The sequence below is a fragment of the Neltuma alba genome, unplaced genomic scaffold (genome assembly GCF_004799145.2).
Source record: "Neltuma alba isolate B1F8T4 unplaced genomic scaffold, ASM479914v2 tig00011088_pilon, whole genome shotgun sequence".
Taxonomy (NCBI): domain Eukaryota; kingdom Viridiplantae; phylum Streptophyta; class Magnoliopsida; order Fabales; family Fabaceae; genus Neltuma; species Neltuma alba.
This window is the reverse complement of record NW_021635829.1, coordinates 274614-293279: the sequence shown is the minus strand read 5'-3', so window position 1 is coordinate 293279 and position 18666 is coordinate 274614. Positions and strand designations below refer to the sequence as shown.

General features: G+C 35.6%; 1 protein-coding gene and 2 pseudogenes across 3 annotated transcripts; 1 reads left to right on the top strand and 2 right to left on the bottom strand.

Moving 5' to 3' along the window:
* The first annotated feature begins 643 nt into the window (after positions 1–643).
* Positions 644–5947, top strand: LOC114761208 (uncharacterized). 3 transcript variants are annotated; one of them, XM_028950539.1, is made up of 4 exons: positions 644–975; positions 1086–1379; positions 1509–1577; positions 5312–5947. In XM_028950539.1, the coding sequence occupies exons 2-4, from the start codon at positions 1094–1096 to the stop codon at positions 5677–5679; spliced, it is 723 nt and encodes a 240-aa protein (XP_028806372.1). In that variant the 5' UTR covers positions 644–975; positions 1086–1093; the 3' UTR covers positions 5680–5947. The 3 variants fall into 3 exon arrangements, with proteins under 3 accessions (XP_028806372.1, XP_028806371.1, XP_028806373.1); XM_028950538.1 differs by having other exon boundaries at positions 645–1379; XM_028950540.1 differs by lacking the exon at positions 1509–1577 and having other exon boundaries at positions 651–1379.
* Positions 5948–6592: 645 nt separating this feature from the next.
* On the bottom strand, positions 6593–9992 carry LOC114761197 (probable LRR receptor-like serine/threonine-protein kinase At3g47570; annotated as a pseudogene).
* Positions 9993–14297: 4305 nt separating this feature from the next.
* LOC114761206 (putative receptor-like protein kinase At3g47110) lies at positions 14298–17598 on the bottom strand (annotated as a pseudogene).
* Positions 17599–18666: the final 1068 nt, after the last annotated feature.

The window sequence follows — 18666 nt, the reverse complement described above, 5'->3', positions numbered from 1 at the left end:
TTTTTTTTAAAAGGCCCGACCAATATAATTATTTTGTTATTTTTATTTTTCCTTGTCTTAAAATTTAAAAATTCTGAACATTTTATTTTTAAGAAAAAATAAACTCTAAATCATTAAAATAAAATAAAAATAATTGTTATATTTTATGAAAATAAAGAGAAAAGCAAACAATTTCTAGAAGCAGAAATCAGAAATAATAAATTAACTGGATTACAATAAAGTAGATAAGACTAAAGAAAAAAATAATTTAAAGTAAATAATCAATCAAAAACAAAAAATTTAAGTGTTGAAAAAGCATGTTATAAGTATCTGCAAAAGATTTGAATTTTGTTTACTCGCAAGATAAAGCTTGAAAATACTAATAGCTTTATGAAGAGTGTAGAAAGAATACTTATGTGAGTTGAAAGAATTCAGAGGATCAAATTTAAATAAAAATACACAAATAAATAATTAAACTAAAATTATAAAAGGTGGATCTGATAATCATGTATAAAACATTCCCCCTTCCTCCCGAACTCTAAATCATTAAAATAAAAGAAAAAGTAAAAAACAATGGTGTTCTGTTCACTTTTTGACTGTGTCACGCCCCAATTTCTGCTACTTTACGTTTCCCAATCCTCTCTGGCTTGCGAAAAGCAAAGCAAAACCCATTCTTTGCAGGTAACACACCCGCTAATCCCAAACCTAAAATATCCCTTTATGAAGAAGCAAACCACTTACAAGTGAGTTTAGTGGCTTATTTCAAAGAGCTTCTTTCTTTCTTTCTTTCTTTCTACTCTAGGCTAAGTATTCAGTTCTCTCATTGCTAATCAGCATTAGTACTGAAAAATCCAGGTTTCGGCATGCGGTGGAAACCAATGCCGGCAAAATCCAAATCGTAACAGAAGTTTTGGGTTGTATATTCTTGTGAATCTTCTGCTATAGTTTTAATTTTAGTCAAATGCAAATGGATCTGTACGAGGAGGGTTTTTGTGGGTATTTTTCTTCCTGAGAAAAAAAAGTATTTTTTGTAGGTTTGATTCCATTTCTTGAGGAATTTCAGCAAGTAGGTTTTTGTTTTTGTTTTGTTTTTTTGTTTTATAAAGAAGCAAGGATGATTCAGCTTTTGTTCTTGGTTCTGTTTGCGGAGGCTGTCCTGGCTTTTCTTTTGTTGGTGAAGATTGGGCCATTGAGAGATCTTGTAATCAAGAGTCTTGATCAGCTGAAGATGGGGAAGGGTCCTGCTACTGTGAAAACTATTGCTGGTACTATGTCTGTAATCCTCCTCTCAAGCGTCATGAGCATTTTTAAGATCCAGAACAAGGGTGCTAAGCTTGGCACTATGTCTCCTATGGATCAAGTTCTGTGGAGGACGCACTTGCTCGAGGCTTCACTCATGGGTACGCTTTGAAGCTTATTTGCTTGCATGCTTATTGTTTTAGCCCTCTCCACATTATGCCCGGTTTTATTAATTTTGATTTTTAAATCTTGTACGATTATTAAGGAAGTTTTGCTACTTTACTTGTTAGTATCTTTGGCTTGGGGCTCAGGACAAGGGTGCAGTTGTGGTGGGCGTGACCTGCTCTTCTGTTTTAATTGTAAGCTGAAGTTAAATGTAGAATCTTTGTTAACAACGGAAGACAAAAGGAAATAATGAGTTAGCATTGTTATGTATTTTTGGTTTCTGTTCCTTGGCTCGGCTTGTGTGCATGTTAGTAGGAGGAATACTCTACGTATAGTTTTTGGCAGTGTTGGTGCCTCAGACTGAAAACATGTCATACTTAACTTTTACTGCTTAGGAAAATAGGAAACTTACTCCATCATGAGATTTCAATAAAATATAAATCAGTATAGGACCACCAGTGGAATGTGATAGGGTGTTCTGATAACAGCATGACTAGCTGGTTAGGGTGGAAGAAAGCTTTCAGGTTGGATTGAGCCCTAAAGATGTTATGAAGCAAAACTTGTGAAACTGTGAACTGGTGAAAACAGCTTTCACTACTAATTGTTATATGCTTTGTTTTTAACTTGTCATAGCTTATATTGAATCACACAGCTTTGAACCTGTCTCTTCGCTGATTAATTCAATGACTGGTCCTATTTTCAGAACATGGGTAATACATTGTAAATTCTGTTCACATCTCTGTATGGAATTACCAGTCACCATTCTCAGATTGCATGAGCTTCACTCTAAATTCAGCTTCTAAGTGGTTTCATATGCAAACCTGCTTAAGCCTTTGCTAGCTGAGACAGGATGACTTGGGTGACTGACTGGTTTCTTTTTTTCCTTTTTCTCTCTGTTTTTTTTTGGCCAGCGACTGACTTGTTTCATTCATTGATATGTTTCTGTTTTTTTGGGTTTGTATTTGGGAATTGTTTCTATGTTTGTTGTTATAATTATATGGTGTTCAAATATATATTTTCCAAATGTCATATCGGCTTAACTTATAGTTGAGCACAAATGCTATTTTACTGTGAAAGAACTTTCACAGGGGAATTGTCTTTGAGCACTGCATACATGATAAATCTGTCGGTCTTTTAACTGGGGAAGAAATGGTGCCTTTTCTACAGTGATGGTTAGAAATCAGTAAATAAGTGCCTAACGACAGAGCGTACTGAGGCTAAAGCAGTGGATAGTGGTGGTCATAATAAAATGCACTTTGGCTGAATCATTTTGCACATAATTTTGTGTTATAATTTGAATCCTCTCACTTTTCTCTTCAACTGTGATTCCTGACTTTTCATTGTTTAGTTTTCGGTTTGCTTTCTTTGGAGCCATTTTGTACATTTTAGTCTTACTTTCTGGTACGTGGTAAAGATACAAGGTGATTTCAATTCATTTCTCACACCTACTATTTCTCTATAACCCCTATGTATATAAAGAAAGCTCCAAGTCACTACCCCTCCTAACCAATTCTTAACTATTGTAAATTCCCATGTGCCAATGGGGAAATTAAAAAAATTCATTAGAAAATAACTTTTTTTCCCCCCCAAACCGTAATTCCAACAAGTTGATGTAGCTACCCAATGTCAAAATTCAAAGGCCCAAATTTCCTCTGCAAGAAAGACTTGTCAACAATTTTGTAAGGCCTATTTTCATGGGTCTTTGCCAGTTCATTGCAACAACCGGGTCCCCTTGTTAACCAAAATACATCAGGGTCTTGCTTACTAGCGGGTGAATTGGAGAAGCTGAGCATCCTAGAATGGTCAATCATGACCTCATCAAAGCCCAAATTGGGTTGCTTGCTGAATTTTTTTTTTTTTTGGGGGCCTGAGACGGAAAATTTGACTGCGCCTAGAGAAGATGAAGCATATTGGCTGGTGATGCTGGTGGAGATCAACAGACCAGTCTTGTTGCTTTGGGAAGGCACCTTTTAGTCTAGTTATCTTCGATCTCTTCTGTCACTACTCTTTAGTCTGGACTAATGGATAGGTTCTTTTGTTCTCTCTATTTTTCCTTCTTTTACTCCTGCAATCCCGTTATCTTTCCCTTGCCTCTGGCTTGTAAGTTTCTTGGAGATAAGCTAGATACATCATGGCATTGGAAAGGGTGTAGGGATCAAAGTATGCACTGAGCTGTTTCTTAACTGCTATTAGTATTATTCCCCAGGTGACACTTTCTTGCATATCTTGGATACCATGGTATTAATAAATGTATTTGAGAATGCTTGGTATGATAATTAAAATTTGTCATGACAAGAATACACTTGGTATCTTGTCAAAGTCAACAAAGCTTATACTTTAGAGATGTGGGATTTCAATAATTTTCGGAATACACAGAAATTTTCCCTAAAATTGCGTCATTCTAAGCAATCTGATCTCTTGGGTAACAATGTACCAATGCACATCTTGGGTGCCTTCTAACATCCAAGATACCATTAAGATGATGGTGGACTAAATGCTTCTTGGTAGTAGTTGTGATAGCAGTGATGGTGGGACCACTATTCTCAAGGTGATTTCTGATGTGTTGGTGGTTATATCTCCAGTGTGTTCTTGGCAGTTGATCTTGTGGTTGTGTTCGTGGGATTGTGATAATAAACTGGCCATGGAAAGCTTGTGATGGGAAGTATTTTAATTAAGTGGTTTTTGACTTGACAAATATTTTTGTGTAGACTTGCTCAGAGAAAAATTCATGAGAAATTAATTTAGCGTCTTTTATGCATAGCAGGTTCTTCACAATTCATTAATGTCAGTTATTTAAAGTCATGTTGTTCTCATAAGCGGCATAAATCATGCTTGGAATTTTTTCTTTGTACGTTGATTTATAATTTACATTCCATATAGGTTTCCTAGTGTTTCTATACGGTTAATTGTGTGGTGTTTCTGAAGTCGATGCAGGGTACAGGGGTTCTTGAATAATTTGTGAAGGATTTCACAATGAAATTCCTTATTTATTTCAAGCTCAATAATTGCAATTTATAGGAAATTAGAAGCCACAAATGGTTCAGCCTATCAGCCTTAACTAATTTATGGGTAAAAAAGCATTTCTCTTCAATCTATTAGCCTACTGAGAGACCCATGTAATTCCTATGAATAATCTGCCCATTAAATGCCCAAGAATCATGGCTCTCTAACTGGTAAACACAAGCAAGCAATTAAAAGCATTAAACCCTATGAATATTTCCCTGTTAAATTAGATGTTCAACAATTTTAGAGCGGATAAACATTAAAATATGATATCCTATGGTGAAGAAGTTGCTGGATCAATTTAGAGTTCGTCCCTTTGTTGCTAGTATTAAAGTTGATGCCGGCACTGACAAGTTTTGAAGTGTGGCCCAAGTATTAAAAGAGTATCTGTAGAGGATTGTCTGTATGAAGCTCAGCCCATGCCTGTTTTCTTGTTCAACAGTTAATCACTGACCAGTTTTAGTCCATTAGTTTTCTGTGGACTCATAAACTTAATATCACTATAAGGCTCCCATTTATGACTATGGAACTTTTGAGAGATTGCAGAAGTTTGTCATTGGTTGCTGCTGTGATTTCCAGTGACCAAACATATATTAAGTGAAGTAGAAAACTTAAATGCGATTCTTGAAGCATTTGCTATTTGGTGTTTCAAGTACTTTATGATACTATATGCATTTATCAGAAAACTCTATGGTTCACATTTAATATTTACGTCAACCATATTTTCCGTTGTTTTTTTAAAACCTCATTTTGTGAATACACTATATGCATTTACTTTGGTGAATGTTGAGGATTTGAATTTCGGTTTATGCCTTATGTTTTGGCGAATTATATCAGACGCCACATATCTTAAATTACACGTAGACATTTGTGTGTTGATGTCTTAGCTTTATCTTTTCCTGAAGCCCTGTGTTTTTCAATGCAGGTTTTACATTATTCCTTGGATTCATAATCGATAGGATGCACCATTATCTTCGGAAGCTAATTAATTTGAGGGGCAATGTGGGATCTTCTAAAGAAGAGCTAGAAAGGCTTCGGAAAGAACAGGTTCAATTTGAAGATAAGGAAGAGAAAGCTTCCAAGGAGCTAAAGAAGCTGAAGGAAGAAATTTCAAGCCTTTCAGAAAGTTTGAAAAAGGCAAAGTTAGAATGTGAAGAGAAGGATAAGAGAGTTGAGACTGCTGAAGTTCATGTTGCTTCCCTCCAAAAACAAGCTGCCGATCTGCTACTTGAATATGACCGACTGTTGGAAGACAACCAAAATCTTCAGGCTCAAGTACTGGGCAAAGCATAAAGAGTTGAGGAAATGCCAAGTTAGCAAACTGAAGTCTGGGAAGTAGGTGTCATTCATGACCATCACTACTAGTTTTGTTGCAGAAGCTTCCTTGTTTTGCACAGAAGTGATTAATTTTCACTCCTTACTGAACTGGCAACAGTGGCTTACATAGTTGTATGTCCAAGATTATAAATTTTGTAGTTCTTCTTCCTGGGATCTCTTTTTCCCCTTGACTCTGTAGTTTTGTTTGCCTTTTGGGCCAAGAAAGAAAATTTTTCACTTGAGATCTCGCGGGGAAAGTATCAACCGGAAAGGATTTAGAAATTAAAATTAAAATTCTTCTAAAAGATCAAAGCCACCACTTGTGTTATCTGGAAGTTATTGTTAAGGCTCTTTGAAGTTACAAATTCAAAAGTTTATTTTTCTCCTTTGATATTGCATATATTGGATCGCAATTTAGGGATCCACTAGTTGGAAGGCATTGGCGTTGTTTTTGGATTGGTCCTTAAGAGAATTTATTATTTTTTAATATCTTAGTATAATTTTTTTTGGCCAACCTTTTAGTATATTTATCATTTCATATGCAAGCATCCTTGTCAAAAAGTTGTTTGATCTTCCATGGCGTTTGTTTTATTCATTCCCTTCGTTTCTAAACTTAAGAACTTTAGGGATAACGATTGTTGAAATTTTTCGTCTTGTGTTTGAGGTTGCATTTGCATCTTTACTTCATTTCTTTGGACCTTGTGATTCGTTGAGTGATGAAACCTTTAAAAGACAAGAAAGGATCAAATATAGCAGGATGTAATGCTATTATGATAAATAATATATGAATTGAGAAACGTTTTCTTGAGGCTTTAACTAATCAGAAATGATAAATGATGTCATCTATTTCATGTGAAGTCCCCATCCGTAATTACAGTTCTAACAAGGGCAAAAGAGATCCAATGGAGCCTAATCCTCTAGAATTCTTCTGGTAAAGCCATTGCAGAGTTCAAAGATAAAAGAACTAAAAGGGAGAAAAAAAAAAAGGGACCATTATTTGGAATGTTGCAACCACAAATCTTTTACATAGTGGCTTTTGTTTTGTGGTATCACACTGCAAAGGTCATCATTCCCCATTCTCTGTTTTGTGGTCATTTTCTAATTTGATTTAGCTCCCTCATGACATCCATCATTTTCAACCTTTCTGTTGGTGATTCTACTGAACAAGCAAGTCCAATCTCAAATAATAGAAGTATAGACTTCTCATCACAAGGAGGCAAAACAGTAAGATTTTCCATGATGATTTCCTTTTCTGCTGCTCTTCTTGTCTGTTGCATGTGTTGTGTCAAAAGAGTTGAGTCTACAATTTCCAAAAGATTATTTGGATATGCAGTTTTGACATAGGTATGGAGATTGTTCCCATCTTTGAACATTTCTTCTTTGGGTCTTCTTCCCGTTAACATTTCCAAAACAAGGATGCCAAAAGAATATACATCACCCTGTGTTGAAATGTCAGAACCTATTCCGTACTCTGAAAAATGTTACACAATTGTCAATGCTTAGAAATTAATTATTCTAAAACTTAAAAAAGGAGATGTTATATATAAATGAATTTTATGATAGTTAAAAAGCTCAAATGAAGGCCAATCATACCTGGAGGAGCATACCCAATAGTCCCTTTTATTCCAGTTGTGCTGGTTTGCTTGAAGGGCTGCCATTAATGGTTGAGAGAAGTCTTGCTAGCCCAAAATCACTCACATGAGCTACCATATCACTATCAAAGGACATTGCTTGGCTTTAAATCACAATGAATAATTGGTTGCTCACATTCAAAATGAAGATAATGAAGTGCAGAGGCCACTTCACATATGATGTGTAATCTTTGATGAAGATCCAATATCAAACACTGGTTTGTACTATCTAGATCAGGATGCAGCCATTTTTCGAGGCTTCCATTTGACATGTACTCAAAGACTAGTGCTTTAAATTCTCGTCCTTTATAATCAATGCTTGAGCAACATGTTAGAATTTTAATTAGATTTCGATGCCTTATGTTTTTTAGGGCATTACATTCTGAGATGAAACTTTTGTGAGCTCCCTTCTTTTGAAGATTTAGTACCTTTATTGCAACAACTTTATCTTCTGATTCTAGCCTTCCTTTATATACTGAGCCAAAACTCCCAGATCCAATAAAGTTGTTGGCAAAGAAGCCTTCAGTTGCAATGTGCAGATTTTGATATGACACCTTGGAAAGTTGTTTAATTGTTGGTGTCTTCTCTGATGAAGATAATGTCCAATTTCTTTTTCGCCTCCAGTAGAAAGCAAGAATAAATATCATTAGGAGAGAAAAACCCAAGCAAATCATTATCACCATAAGCTTTAAATTGTGATGTCTTCTTTGCGTGTCAGCTTTGATGGCGCATGGTGGTAGGTGTAGCTCAGAAATGCCCCCACAAAGTTTGATATTTCCAGTTACTGATATTGCACTTGCATTGCTGAAAACTCCTTTTGTTGGTAGTTCATCATCCATCATATTGAAAGAAACATTCAAGTATTCAAGAAAGGAAATGTTTTGTAAGCCAATTACTATTGGCCCAGACAAGTTGTTTGATGATATATCTAAATATGCAAGACTCTTCAAGGAAGCTAGTGAAGAAGGCATGGATCCATTGAAGGAATTGCCTCTTAAGTCAAGGTATTCCATGCTTGTGCACTCTCCTACAGAAGAAGGAATCTCACCAGAGAGATGGTTTTCAGATATATCCAAAGTGTTGAGGTGTTGAAGGGTTCCAACCTCAGAAGGCAAAGGGCCATTCAAAGAGTTGTGAGATAAGTTCAGTAAAATAGACAAAGAAGAAAGGCCAAAAATTTGCAAGGGTATCGATCCTTGGAAATTGTTTTTTCCAAGGTCAAGGTGCTGTAAATAGTTCATGTTTGCAAATATAGGAGGAATTTTCCCTTCTAGCATATTTTCTGAGAAGTCTAGGATAGCCAATTGGCTGAGATTTCCCATAGAGGTGGGTATCTCTCCTGAGAGTTGGTTTACACTCAATGCTAGCAATTGCACCTTCTGAAGATTGCCCAAAGAAGATGGAATGGTTCCTGATAATTTGTTTTGGTCAAGAGTCAAGGTAATTAAATTTGTATACTTCCCTAGAGATCTAGGAATGGTTCCATATATCTGATGACCACCTAGGTACAATCGAATGAGCTGGGTTGACAGATTTCCTATGGAATTGGGTAAAACACCTCCAAAATTGTTGCTGACTAGAGCTAAGCTTTCTAGTTTGCTGCAATTTTGCAAAGACGTTATGAAATTCAAGTCATCACTCGAATTGCTGCCAAGATTGTTTTCCTCCAAATTTAGAAGGCGCAAATCTTTTAGAGTTCCAAGACTTGGAACTTGGTCAACAAAAGAGGTAGAAGTAATATCAAAAGCTTGAAGAGAAGATGCATTTGTGATGGAACTTGGTATGGGACCTGAGATTTGATTCAAACCTATGATAAAAAATTTTAGATTTGTGAGGGTGGAGAACATGTTATCTGGAAGTCGGGTCATATTCAACTGGTTTTCTGCTAATGATATGACAATGAGAGATGACATGTTGAAAAGTGAGCGAGGAAGAGCACCAGAAAAATGATTTGAAACTGCTGACAAAATTTTCAAGTTCTTCAAATTAGCTATCTCTTCAGGGATCCTTCCTTCCAATTGATTATAAGCTATGTCAAGATTTGGCAAATAAGATAGATTCCACATTGAAGCTGGGAGTTTTCCAGTCAAATTGTTGTTGTGAATGGCAAACCTTTCAAGCTGATAAAGAGAGCCAATCTGGGATGGTATCTTACCTGTGAGACCATTCATTGATAAATTCAAGCGCATCAGTTCAGTGCAACTCGTCAAGTTCCGTGGAATCTCTCCTTTTAATCTGTTGTTCCCAAGAGAGAGTTCTTTCAACCTGAACAAACATCCCAACTCTGGTGGGATTTCTCCATAGAAATTATTGTTTGAGGGAGAGATTTCTCAAGAAAGACAGATTGCCAATGTGGGGTGATATGGTCCCACCTAGATGATAACCTCTCAGATTCAACTCTGTCACTCGCTTATGGTTGTGGCCGCATGTGATTCCAGTCCAACTGCAGAAGTGGTTTGAACCATTCCAAGAGCTCAAGATCTCATTAGGATCATCAGTTATTGAGTCTTTAAACTTGAGCAATGCCAAATAATCTGTCTCGTTTGATGCAGCTTTGATATGTTGGAAGCAAAACAACATTATGTAGAAGATGGTAAAGATTGATGCATGGAGGTGTTTTGATTGAAATGGGATAAACGAAACGGGATCAAAAGCCATGTGGCCTGGTATCATTCAAGAACGGAAGCTTTTTAGGTGTAAAAGCTTTACTACATCCTGCTGATATATATCTCACCTTATATATTTATATTTAGGTGACTAAAATTCGACTTGAACACTTGCTATTTTATTTGTCTTTATTAAAATTACTTTTCAAACCGGTATCTAAAAGATCTAATAAAAAAACTAAGATTTTGACTATTGACATTAGGCGGTCTGTGTGAGATGTGCACATGGTATATATATTATAAGATGTGCTCCTGGATCCCGAATTTAAAAATGTGAAGCAAGTGGGAAAAAGTAAACATGTTAGTGTTTGCCCGTAGAATTCGTGTGTGTCTGTAACTTTGCTTGTTCATTGAAATTTTGACGTTGACTCTCTCTTTATACTACTACTGGTTTTTAATATAAGGACTAGTTGATTAATTTGTATAGATTAAAAAAATTAGTTAAGTTAGTTATTTGTAATAAATAGGTATTGTCTTTTTTAAAATACTTTTGCTAATCAAATGTATTAACTAGAATTACCATTTGATAAAATATTTAACATGTGTAATTATTATAAGGGCTACCTTGAGAAAAAATAGATAAATATGAGAAACATAGTGGATTGAAGTCTTACATTTATGACCAAACTAGCTCTTATATTAAGGATTAGAGGTGGTATATACTAGTTTATGTCTTTAATATAAGAGCTAGTTAGAAATTTAATTTGGTCTTAAATATAATCTTGTTTGATATATTTCTGATGTGGAAGCAAAGAAAATTTATGTAGAAGATCATCATGATTGATGTTTTAAGCCAAGGATTTTTGTTTTTTTGGTCAATAAGCTAAGGATGTTTCTATGCAATAAAGACTTTCTCTTTTGCGTGATTTAAATCATAATTAATTTTCAATTATATGTACGTTCAAAGAAGTTAACAAATGTGAAGTCTGGCGTGCCCATCAAGTTTAAGTAACTTGGATACCAAGATCCTTCAAAAGACAAAAATTTGGGTGCAGAGAATTTTAATTTTGAGCTTTGATATGACTTAATCTTGTTATATTCTGCACGGCTTTGATCATATGACCCTTTATTTTTTTTTTATCTTAAAGTTTGAGAGTATTTGCATCATGAAATGTTCTTTAAACCAAGGAAAAAAAAAAGAAAAATGTATATTTAGTACATGTGAATGCTTTTACAGCCAATGGTCAATTGTCTCAATGACAATGTCATCTATCACGTTTGGATGAGGTTTTTGTTTTGAACATAGTTTTGACATGTTTGAATACCTGCATATGTTTAAATTGTGACATGTTTGATTACTTGCATATGTTTAAATTGTGCTACATAAAAAAAATATGAGTACTTTTACATATTTAGTACCATAATTGTGTGATATATATATATGTATATATATATATGTGTGTGTGTGTGTGTTGGAATCCTTTGTTTTTCTTTTGGCCAGCATATATCAGAGTATGGCCATATATCCTCACATTTTTTTCCACATCATCTAAGGGGAACAAAGAATTAAGTGCACTCACACAAAGAATTGGCAGCATTTTTCTTTTCACAAATTTAAGAGGAAATTTGACTCTGATATCACTTGCTAGGAATAGGGAGTGAAACCAAAAAATGAGTGAGCAATAGAGATTGCTATACACACACATATAATATTATTAAGTCCAATTCGATGTAAAACTTTTCATATTGCAAGGCTTCTTAAACAATGACGTATGTGATAACGCATCTTTTTTGTTGTTGAGCAAAATGTGATAACGCATCTAGTTGATTAGAAAAACACTACTAAACAATAAGGACTGGGATAAGGACATCCTAATTAATTAAGTGGTCAAACTCAGCAGCGTGTGTTTTGTTTAGACCATAAAGCAATCCTTGTCTTTCAAGAAAGTCAAATATTGACTTAGGATTTGATAATGCCCACGGCTGCACACATACAGCTCATCTTATTCTAAATTGTTCAACTCTAGTGTGAACAGTCCAAATCATTGAAGTTGATAATTAGCATAATTTAATTAAAAAAAATCCGGACTGATTTAAATTAGAGATTTGGAGAAATCCCTTGAATTGCGCATATTATGTTGCTAATTACTAGCATAATTTAATAAGACTCTGATTCTTATGCTGTTTATTATCTTCTTTTTAGAATATACATTTTGACGTTGATTATATATACTTTAATTGAATTCAAAGGTACATGCACACAATTTATTTATTTGTTTTGACAAATGCGCACAATTTATTTAGGCACCATGAAGTAAAAGTTCATTCATTATTTTTTAGGTAAAGGTGCATCTAGCTTCTTGATGCAGTAAAAGAAAAATCTTATTTAAAGTATCATAGCAAATCTTCTAAAAAGGTTCGTATAAATAATGTGAGATGGAGTAAATTGTTTATTATTTCCTTATATAAGTTAATTAGATAAAGAAGTTAATGAGAAAAATCGCCTCCATGTTGCGTACAAAAATGGGAACCAGATCCTCTCAGAAGCAATTTTCTCAGCGTTCCTCAGAATCCTAAAATCCAGTCCGTTTAAATGATCGAAAAGCTTACATTGCGACAAGTCATCAAGCTGTCCGGTCCCACGAACTCCAGCAATGCGTCTTCATTCTTCAACCGTCAGTTTCTCGGTTTCTCTCCCCTCTTCTGACCCCCTAACTTTCAGCTTCTCTCTCCTCATTACTTGCTTTTGGGTTCTTGTATTAAAAACAGAACTTTTTTTTTTCGGTGATGGAAAAAAAAAAAACAGGACTTTTGTTGAGGATCAGATTCGCCTAGTGAAAGAGAACCATACACATGCAGTGTTTCTACATATTGGTGATCCCTCAAGTTTCTATGCTGTTCAGTGAGTTAGCGACAAAGACTTGACCCACAGCCCTCCAATTCAGAACGAGGCTTTACTTGCGGTGGCTCTCGAAATGTCGCTAAAGAGAGGATTGGCGAATGCCCTGTGTTGCAGGGAATTAAAGCGGAGTAGGATAAGTAGTGAGAAATAGATGTGAGGTTGAGAAAGAACAGCCATGGAAGGTGTGCGATGAACAAGATGGCTATTTACCAACGGGCGTGTGAGGGTCCGAAGACGGGAAGAGAAAGAGAAGTCCAAGGCTGAAGACGCGCTGCTCGTATTTGTGGGACCAAACATACTGAGAAGACATTCAATTTTAAAGCTTGATGACTTGGCACAATATGAACTTTTAGATCATTTAAATGGACTGGATTTTAAGACGCTGAGGGATGCTGAGAAAATTGCTTCTGAGAGGATCCGGATCCACAAAAATGCTAAAAAATGGCTAAATCTAATTCCATCAAGATGGCCCAAAGTAACAGACAGAAAATAGAACAAGGACTTTACCAAAAAAAAAAAAGAAAGTAGAACAGAGAAGTGTGAAAAACAGAGGCTGATACTATGCTGCTGGGGACTACTCTAACCCTATGTTTGGTATAAGAAAAGGAGAGGAGGAAAAGAAAAATTTTAGTGAGTTTGGTTTAGAAAATTAAAGAAGTGAGGTTGTGAAATTTTAATAAAGAGTAGATATAAAATAAAAGAATAAAAAAATTGATTAAAACTTTTAATCTCACATCTTTAATTTTCTAAATTGAACTTGTTAATTTTTTTTTTCGTTCTCCATTCCTTTCGTGCCAAACAGATTAGAGTTCAATTACCATTGAGGACACAATATCCAAAGCCCAAACTAATCTTCAAAATCCTAAACAATCCTATTCAAATTGCCCCTTTCAGAGATAGTTGTGAAACCGCATGGATTTTGGTAATAGCATGGCGCAAAACAGGGGCGCCCAAAAACAGAGCGGTACCAGAGAGACCCACCCACGTCTACATTTATTTCATGTTCAAATTCTTGCCTGCTTAAAGTTTAACCTTTTTCATCCCATTTGATTTTCTAAGGAATAGCAGACTTTGATCACACTTTCTTTAATCAATTAAATCATATATACACGCAGTTCCTGTATGTCTTTCTCCGAAATTAAAAAAACAAGTTAAATTTTTCTATTTCCCAGACCAATCAAACCACGTAATCTTTTTCTTCTCCATGTTTTCTTTTAAATACCATGTTGGGCGTGTTTGTACCCATGGGAAAATATTACAATCTGTTTGTTTTTCTAATACAAATTGCAATTTGTTGAGTACCGCGTACGGCCTCAAGAAAAACATTTATAAGATTAAAATTCACAGCAATATAGATATTGAAGGAGTAGCTGCTTCACATACCAAAGTAACAATTTATTCTAGCCTATTGATTGACTTTTCTTTGTTCACAAAAGAAGAGTCCTGGAGAAGATCTGACATTGAAATACAATTCATGAGAATTAAGGAATTTTATTGGGGTTTATAATAATAGCATATCTGAACTGCCATTATTTCTAGCTTATTCTTTGTTGTCTTCAAGTCTGACAACTTGTTTCCCCACGACTCAAAACATTTTTAATTTGATTTAGCTTCCTCAGTACACCCATCATGTTCATCCTTTCTTTAGGAGATTCTACTGAACAAGCAAGTCCAATTTCAAATAGTGAAATTAGAGTCTTCTCATAGTTGGAGTGCACGAGTCACCTCCATCCTGATTTCTCCTCTAGTTGCTATTGTTGTCTGCCGTACTTGCTGGGGTACAAGAGCTGTGTCCACAATCTCCAAAAGATTGTTTGGAAATGCAGCTTTGACGTAGTTATGAAGATTGTGGCCACCTTCAAACATCTGATTTGTTGGTCTTTTAAGGGTTAACATTTCCAAAATCAGGATGCCGAAAGAATATACATCGCCTTGAGTTGATACCTCAGAACTCATTCCATATTCTGAAATACATTAGATAATGATGGATGTTTAAAAAGTCATTATCTTGAAACTAACAAAATAAAATAAAGAAAAAGATTTCATAAAAGAAATGGAATTTAGTATGCTTTGAGCCAAAATAATAATAAGTTACCTGGAGGAGCATAGCCAATCGTTCCTTTTACTCCAGACGTGCTTGTTTGCTTTTGAGAACTGCCACCAACGGTGGCAAGTAGTCTTGTTAACCCAAAATCACTCACGTGAGCTACCATATTATCATCAAGAAGGACATTGCTGGGCTTTAAGTCACAATGGACTACTGGTTCCTCATTTTCATAATGAAGATAATGCAGTGCAGAGGCAACATCATATACAACATTAAATCTCTGACAAACATCCAATGCTGACTGATATGCACTTTCTTGATTAGGATGCAGCCATCTTTCAAGGCTTCCGTTTGACATATACTCAAACACCAATGCCTTAAATTCTTGTCCCTTGTAATCAATGCTAGAGCAACATGTCAAAATTTTTACCAAATTTCGATGTCTTATGTTTTTCAGTGCATTACATTCTGAAATGAAACTCTTTTGAGCCCCCTTCTTTTGAAGGTTCAGTACCTTTATTGCAACAATTTTATCTTCTGATTCTAGCCTTCCTTTATATACTGAGCCGAAACTCCTAGATCCAATGAAGTTGTTGGTAGAGAAAGCTTCAGTTGTAGTGTGTAGATTCTGATATGACACCTTGGGAAATTGTTCAATTACAAGTGAACTTGCAGATGATTTCCTGTTTCTTTCACGCCTCCAACAGAAAGCAAATAAAAATATCAGTAAAAGAGAAAACACCACAGAAATCACGATAACCATGAGCTTCAAATTGTGTTTTCTTTACGTATCAACTTTCTTGGGGCATGGTGGTAAGTGCAGCTCAGAAATACCCCCACAAAGATTGATATTCCCAATAACTGATATTGCATTTGCATTGCTGAAAACCCCTTCTGTTGGCACCTCACCATCAAACATATTGAAAGAGACATTTAAGTATTGAAGAAAAGAAATGTTCTGTAGCCCGACTAGTATTGATCCAGATAGATTGTTTTGAGATATATCCAAATGTGTAAGACCTTTCATCAAAGCTAGTGAAGGAGGCATGGGCCCATTGAAGGAATTCTTTTGTAAGTTAAGGTATTCCATGCTTGTGCACTCCCCTATGATGGAAGGAATCTCTCCTGAGAGATTATTTTCAGAGACATCCAAAGCACCAAGGTTTTTAAGCTTTCCTACCTCAATAGGCAAAGATCCATTCAATGAGTTATGAGATAAGTTTAAGAAAATGGACAAGGAGGAAAGACCAAAAATCTGCACGGGTATAGCTCCACTGAAATTGTTTTTGGAAAGGTCTAAAATTATCAAACTTTTCATGTTTCCAATTGTGGTAGGAATTTTTCCTTCAAGCTTGTTCTCAGAAACTGTTAGTTCAATCACTTTACTAAGGTTTCCTAAGGAAGCTGGCATCTTTCCCAAGAGTTGGTTTTCCTCTAGAAGTAATCTTCTCATCTCACGTAAATTCCCAAAAGTAGTTGGAATGGTACCTGAGAATTTATTGTCTTCGAGACCCAAGGCAGTTAAACTTGTGCACTTCCCTAAAGTATTAGGAATAGTACCATATATCTGATTACTACCCAAGTACAGTAGAGCGAGTTGGGCAGACAAATTTCCTATGGAAATGGGTAACATGCCTCCAAATTTGTTGGAGGTCAAACTTAATGTTTCAAGTTTGCTACAATTTGTCAAGGATGTCATGAAATCAAGGTCACTATTTGAGGTGCTCCCAATATTGTTAAATTCTAAATTTAGATTCTGTAGATGTTTCAGCCCTCCCAAATTGGGAACTTCGCCGAAAAAATGGTTTAAAGGAATATTAAAAACTTTGAGGGAAGATGCATTTGTGATGGAAGTTGGTATTGGACCAGAAATTTGATTCAAACCTAATGCAAAATATTGTAGATTTGGGAGGGTGGAGAACACGTTATCCGGAAGGCGAGTCATGGACAACTGGTTTTTTCCTACTGATATCACAGTGAGAGAAGAGAGATTGTAAAGTGAAGAAGGAAGAGCACCTGACAAACTATTCTCTGGTGCTGCAAAAAATGTCAAGTTCTTCAAGTGGCCTATCTCTTCTGGTATGCTTCCCTGAAAGTTATTTTGGCCTAGTCCAAGACGGGTGAGGGAAGTAAGATTCCATATAGACAATGGGATTTCTCCAGTTAAATTGTTGAAAGAGAGCTGCAACCTTTCAAGCTTCTGAAACTCTCCCAGCTGATATGGTATTTTTCCACTTAGGCTATTCCCCGACAAATGCAAGACCCGCAACTCAGTGCAACTTGTCAAGTTCAATGGAATTTCTCCTGTCAACGAGTTGTTTGAGAGCAAGAGTGTGTTTAGCCTGAACAAACGTCCCAACTCTGGTGGGATTTCTCCATGGAAACTGTTGTCTATGAGGGAGAGCCTTCTCAAGAAAGAGAGATTCCCAACGTGAGGCGATATGACCCTGCCGAGATGATAGCCTTCCAGATTCAACTCGGTGACTCGCTCATGATGCTTGTGGCTGCAAGTGATCCCAGTCCAGTTGCAAAAGTGGCTCGAACTATTCCAAGAGCTCAAGATTTGTTTAGGATCATCTGTTATTGATTCTTTAAACTTGAGCAATACCAGATAATCTGTCTCGTTTGATGCAGCTCTAACGACACACTGATAGAGGCAAACCAAATTTGTGCAGAAGATCATAAGGATTAATCCTTGAAAATAGTATTTTGAAAGAAATGGAAATGAAACGGAGGCAAAAGCCATATGGTTATGCTGAAAAATAGCTTGAATATTGTTTTGTGGATTCATATATTGAAATGGTGGTGCTTTAATAAATAGGAGCTTTAGTTACGTTTGTTCTTAATTAGCCCAAGTTTTCCCATTTTGAGTTTGACTTCATTTGTTGATTTACGTAAAAGTAGTCCGCATGCAGACCAAGAAATTCTTGCACAGTGACGTATGCTATATGTGTGCCTGGATCCTTCTCAAGGCATATATATGAAGTAAACAATAAAAATCAAAGGTCAGTATATAACGTATGGGATAAGTTCATTTTATGTAACTTAGGTTTAAAGAATAATTAAAAAAAAATATTTTCCTTTAAAATATTGTTTGACTTTAATAAATAGTCGACTTATCTTCATATATAGTACTCTTGAAATTTTACAAATTTTCCAATTATAATTATAAATATTACTAAACTATGTACTCATAATGTTTTTTCCAACTATATATAGCCTTGACACGCAAGAAACAAGTCATGCTACTTATCTTAATTAAATTTTCAACATCAAACAACTATTCTATTGTCATGTCCAAATGCAGTATTTTTGCTCCTACGCACTCTACCAATCTATAATGTCCAGGAACACACACACACACACACACAATTATCATATGATGTCCAGAACATATATGTGTGGGCGTGATCCTAATTAATAATTCCCGGTACATAAACCCAGTTTTGGAGAAAAATATACATTTGAGATGGGGCATAGAAATTATGATTGACTTTTCCAACCCTATTGAAGTTGACATGTAAAGATTTTTCAAACGTGTTAGAAACTCCATCCAAACTAATTTGAGTTCACCAACTTAAACAAAGTTTGATACACTAATAGAAATTATAGTCAGTCTTATAAGTTATGCAACAAGTTCATGAATTTCAACTTTCAGCAACTTGCCTTGCGTTTTCTTTGATTTAATGGAACAACTTTGACTATTGCAATTTAATCTCTCTCTCTCTCTCTCTCTCTCTCTCTCACGCACAGTCCCTCTGTGTTCATATATATAAA

Coding starts and splice junctions, on each gene's coding strand:
- LOC114761208 (XM_028950539.1), top strand. CDS start 1,094: ATGATTCAGCTTTTGTTCTTGGTTCTGTTTGCGGAGGCTGTCCTGGCT. Junction 1,380..1,508: donor GCTCGAGGCTTCACTCATGG/GTACGCTTTGAA, acceptor TTTACTTGTTAG/TATCTTTGGCTTGGGGCTCA. Junction 1,578..5,311: donor CCTGCTCTTCTGTTTTAATT/GTAAGCTGAAGT, acceptor TTTTCAATGCAG/GTTTTACATTATTCCTTGGA.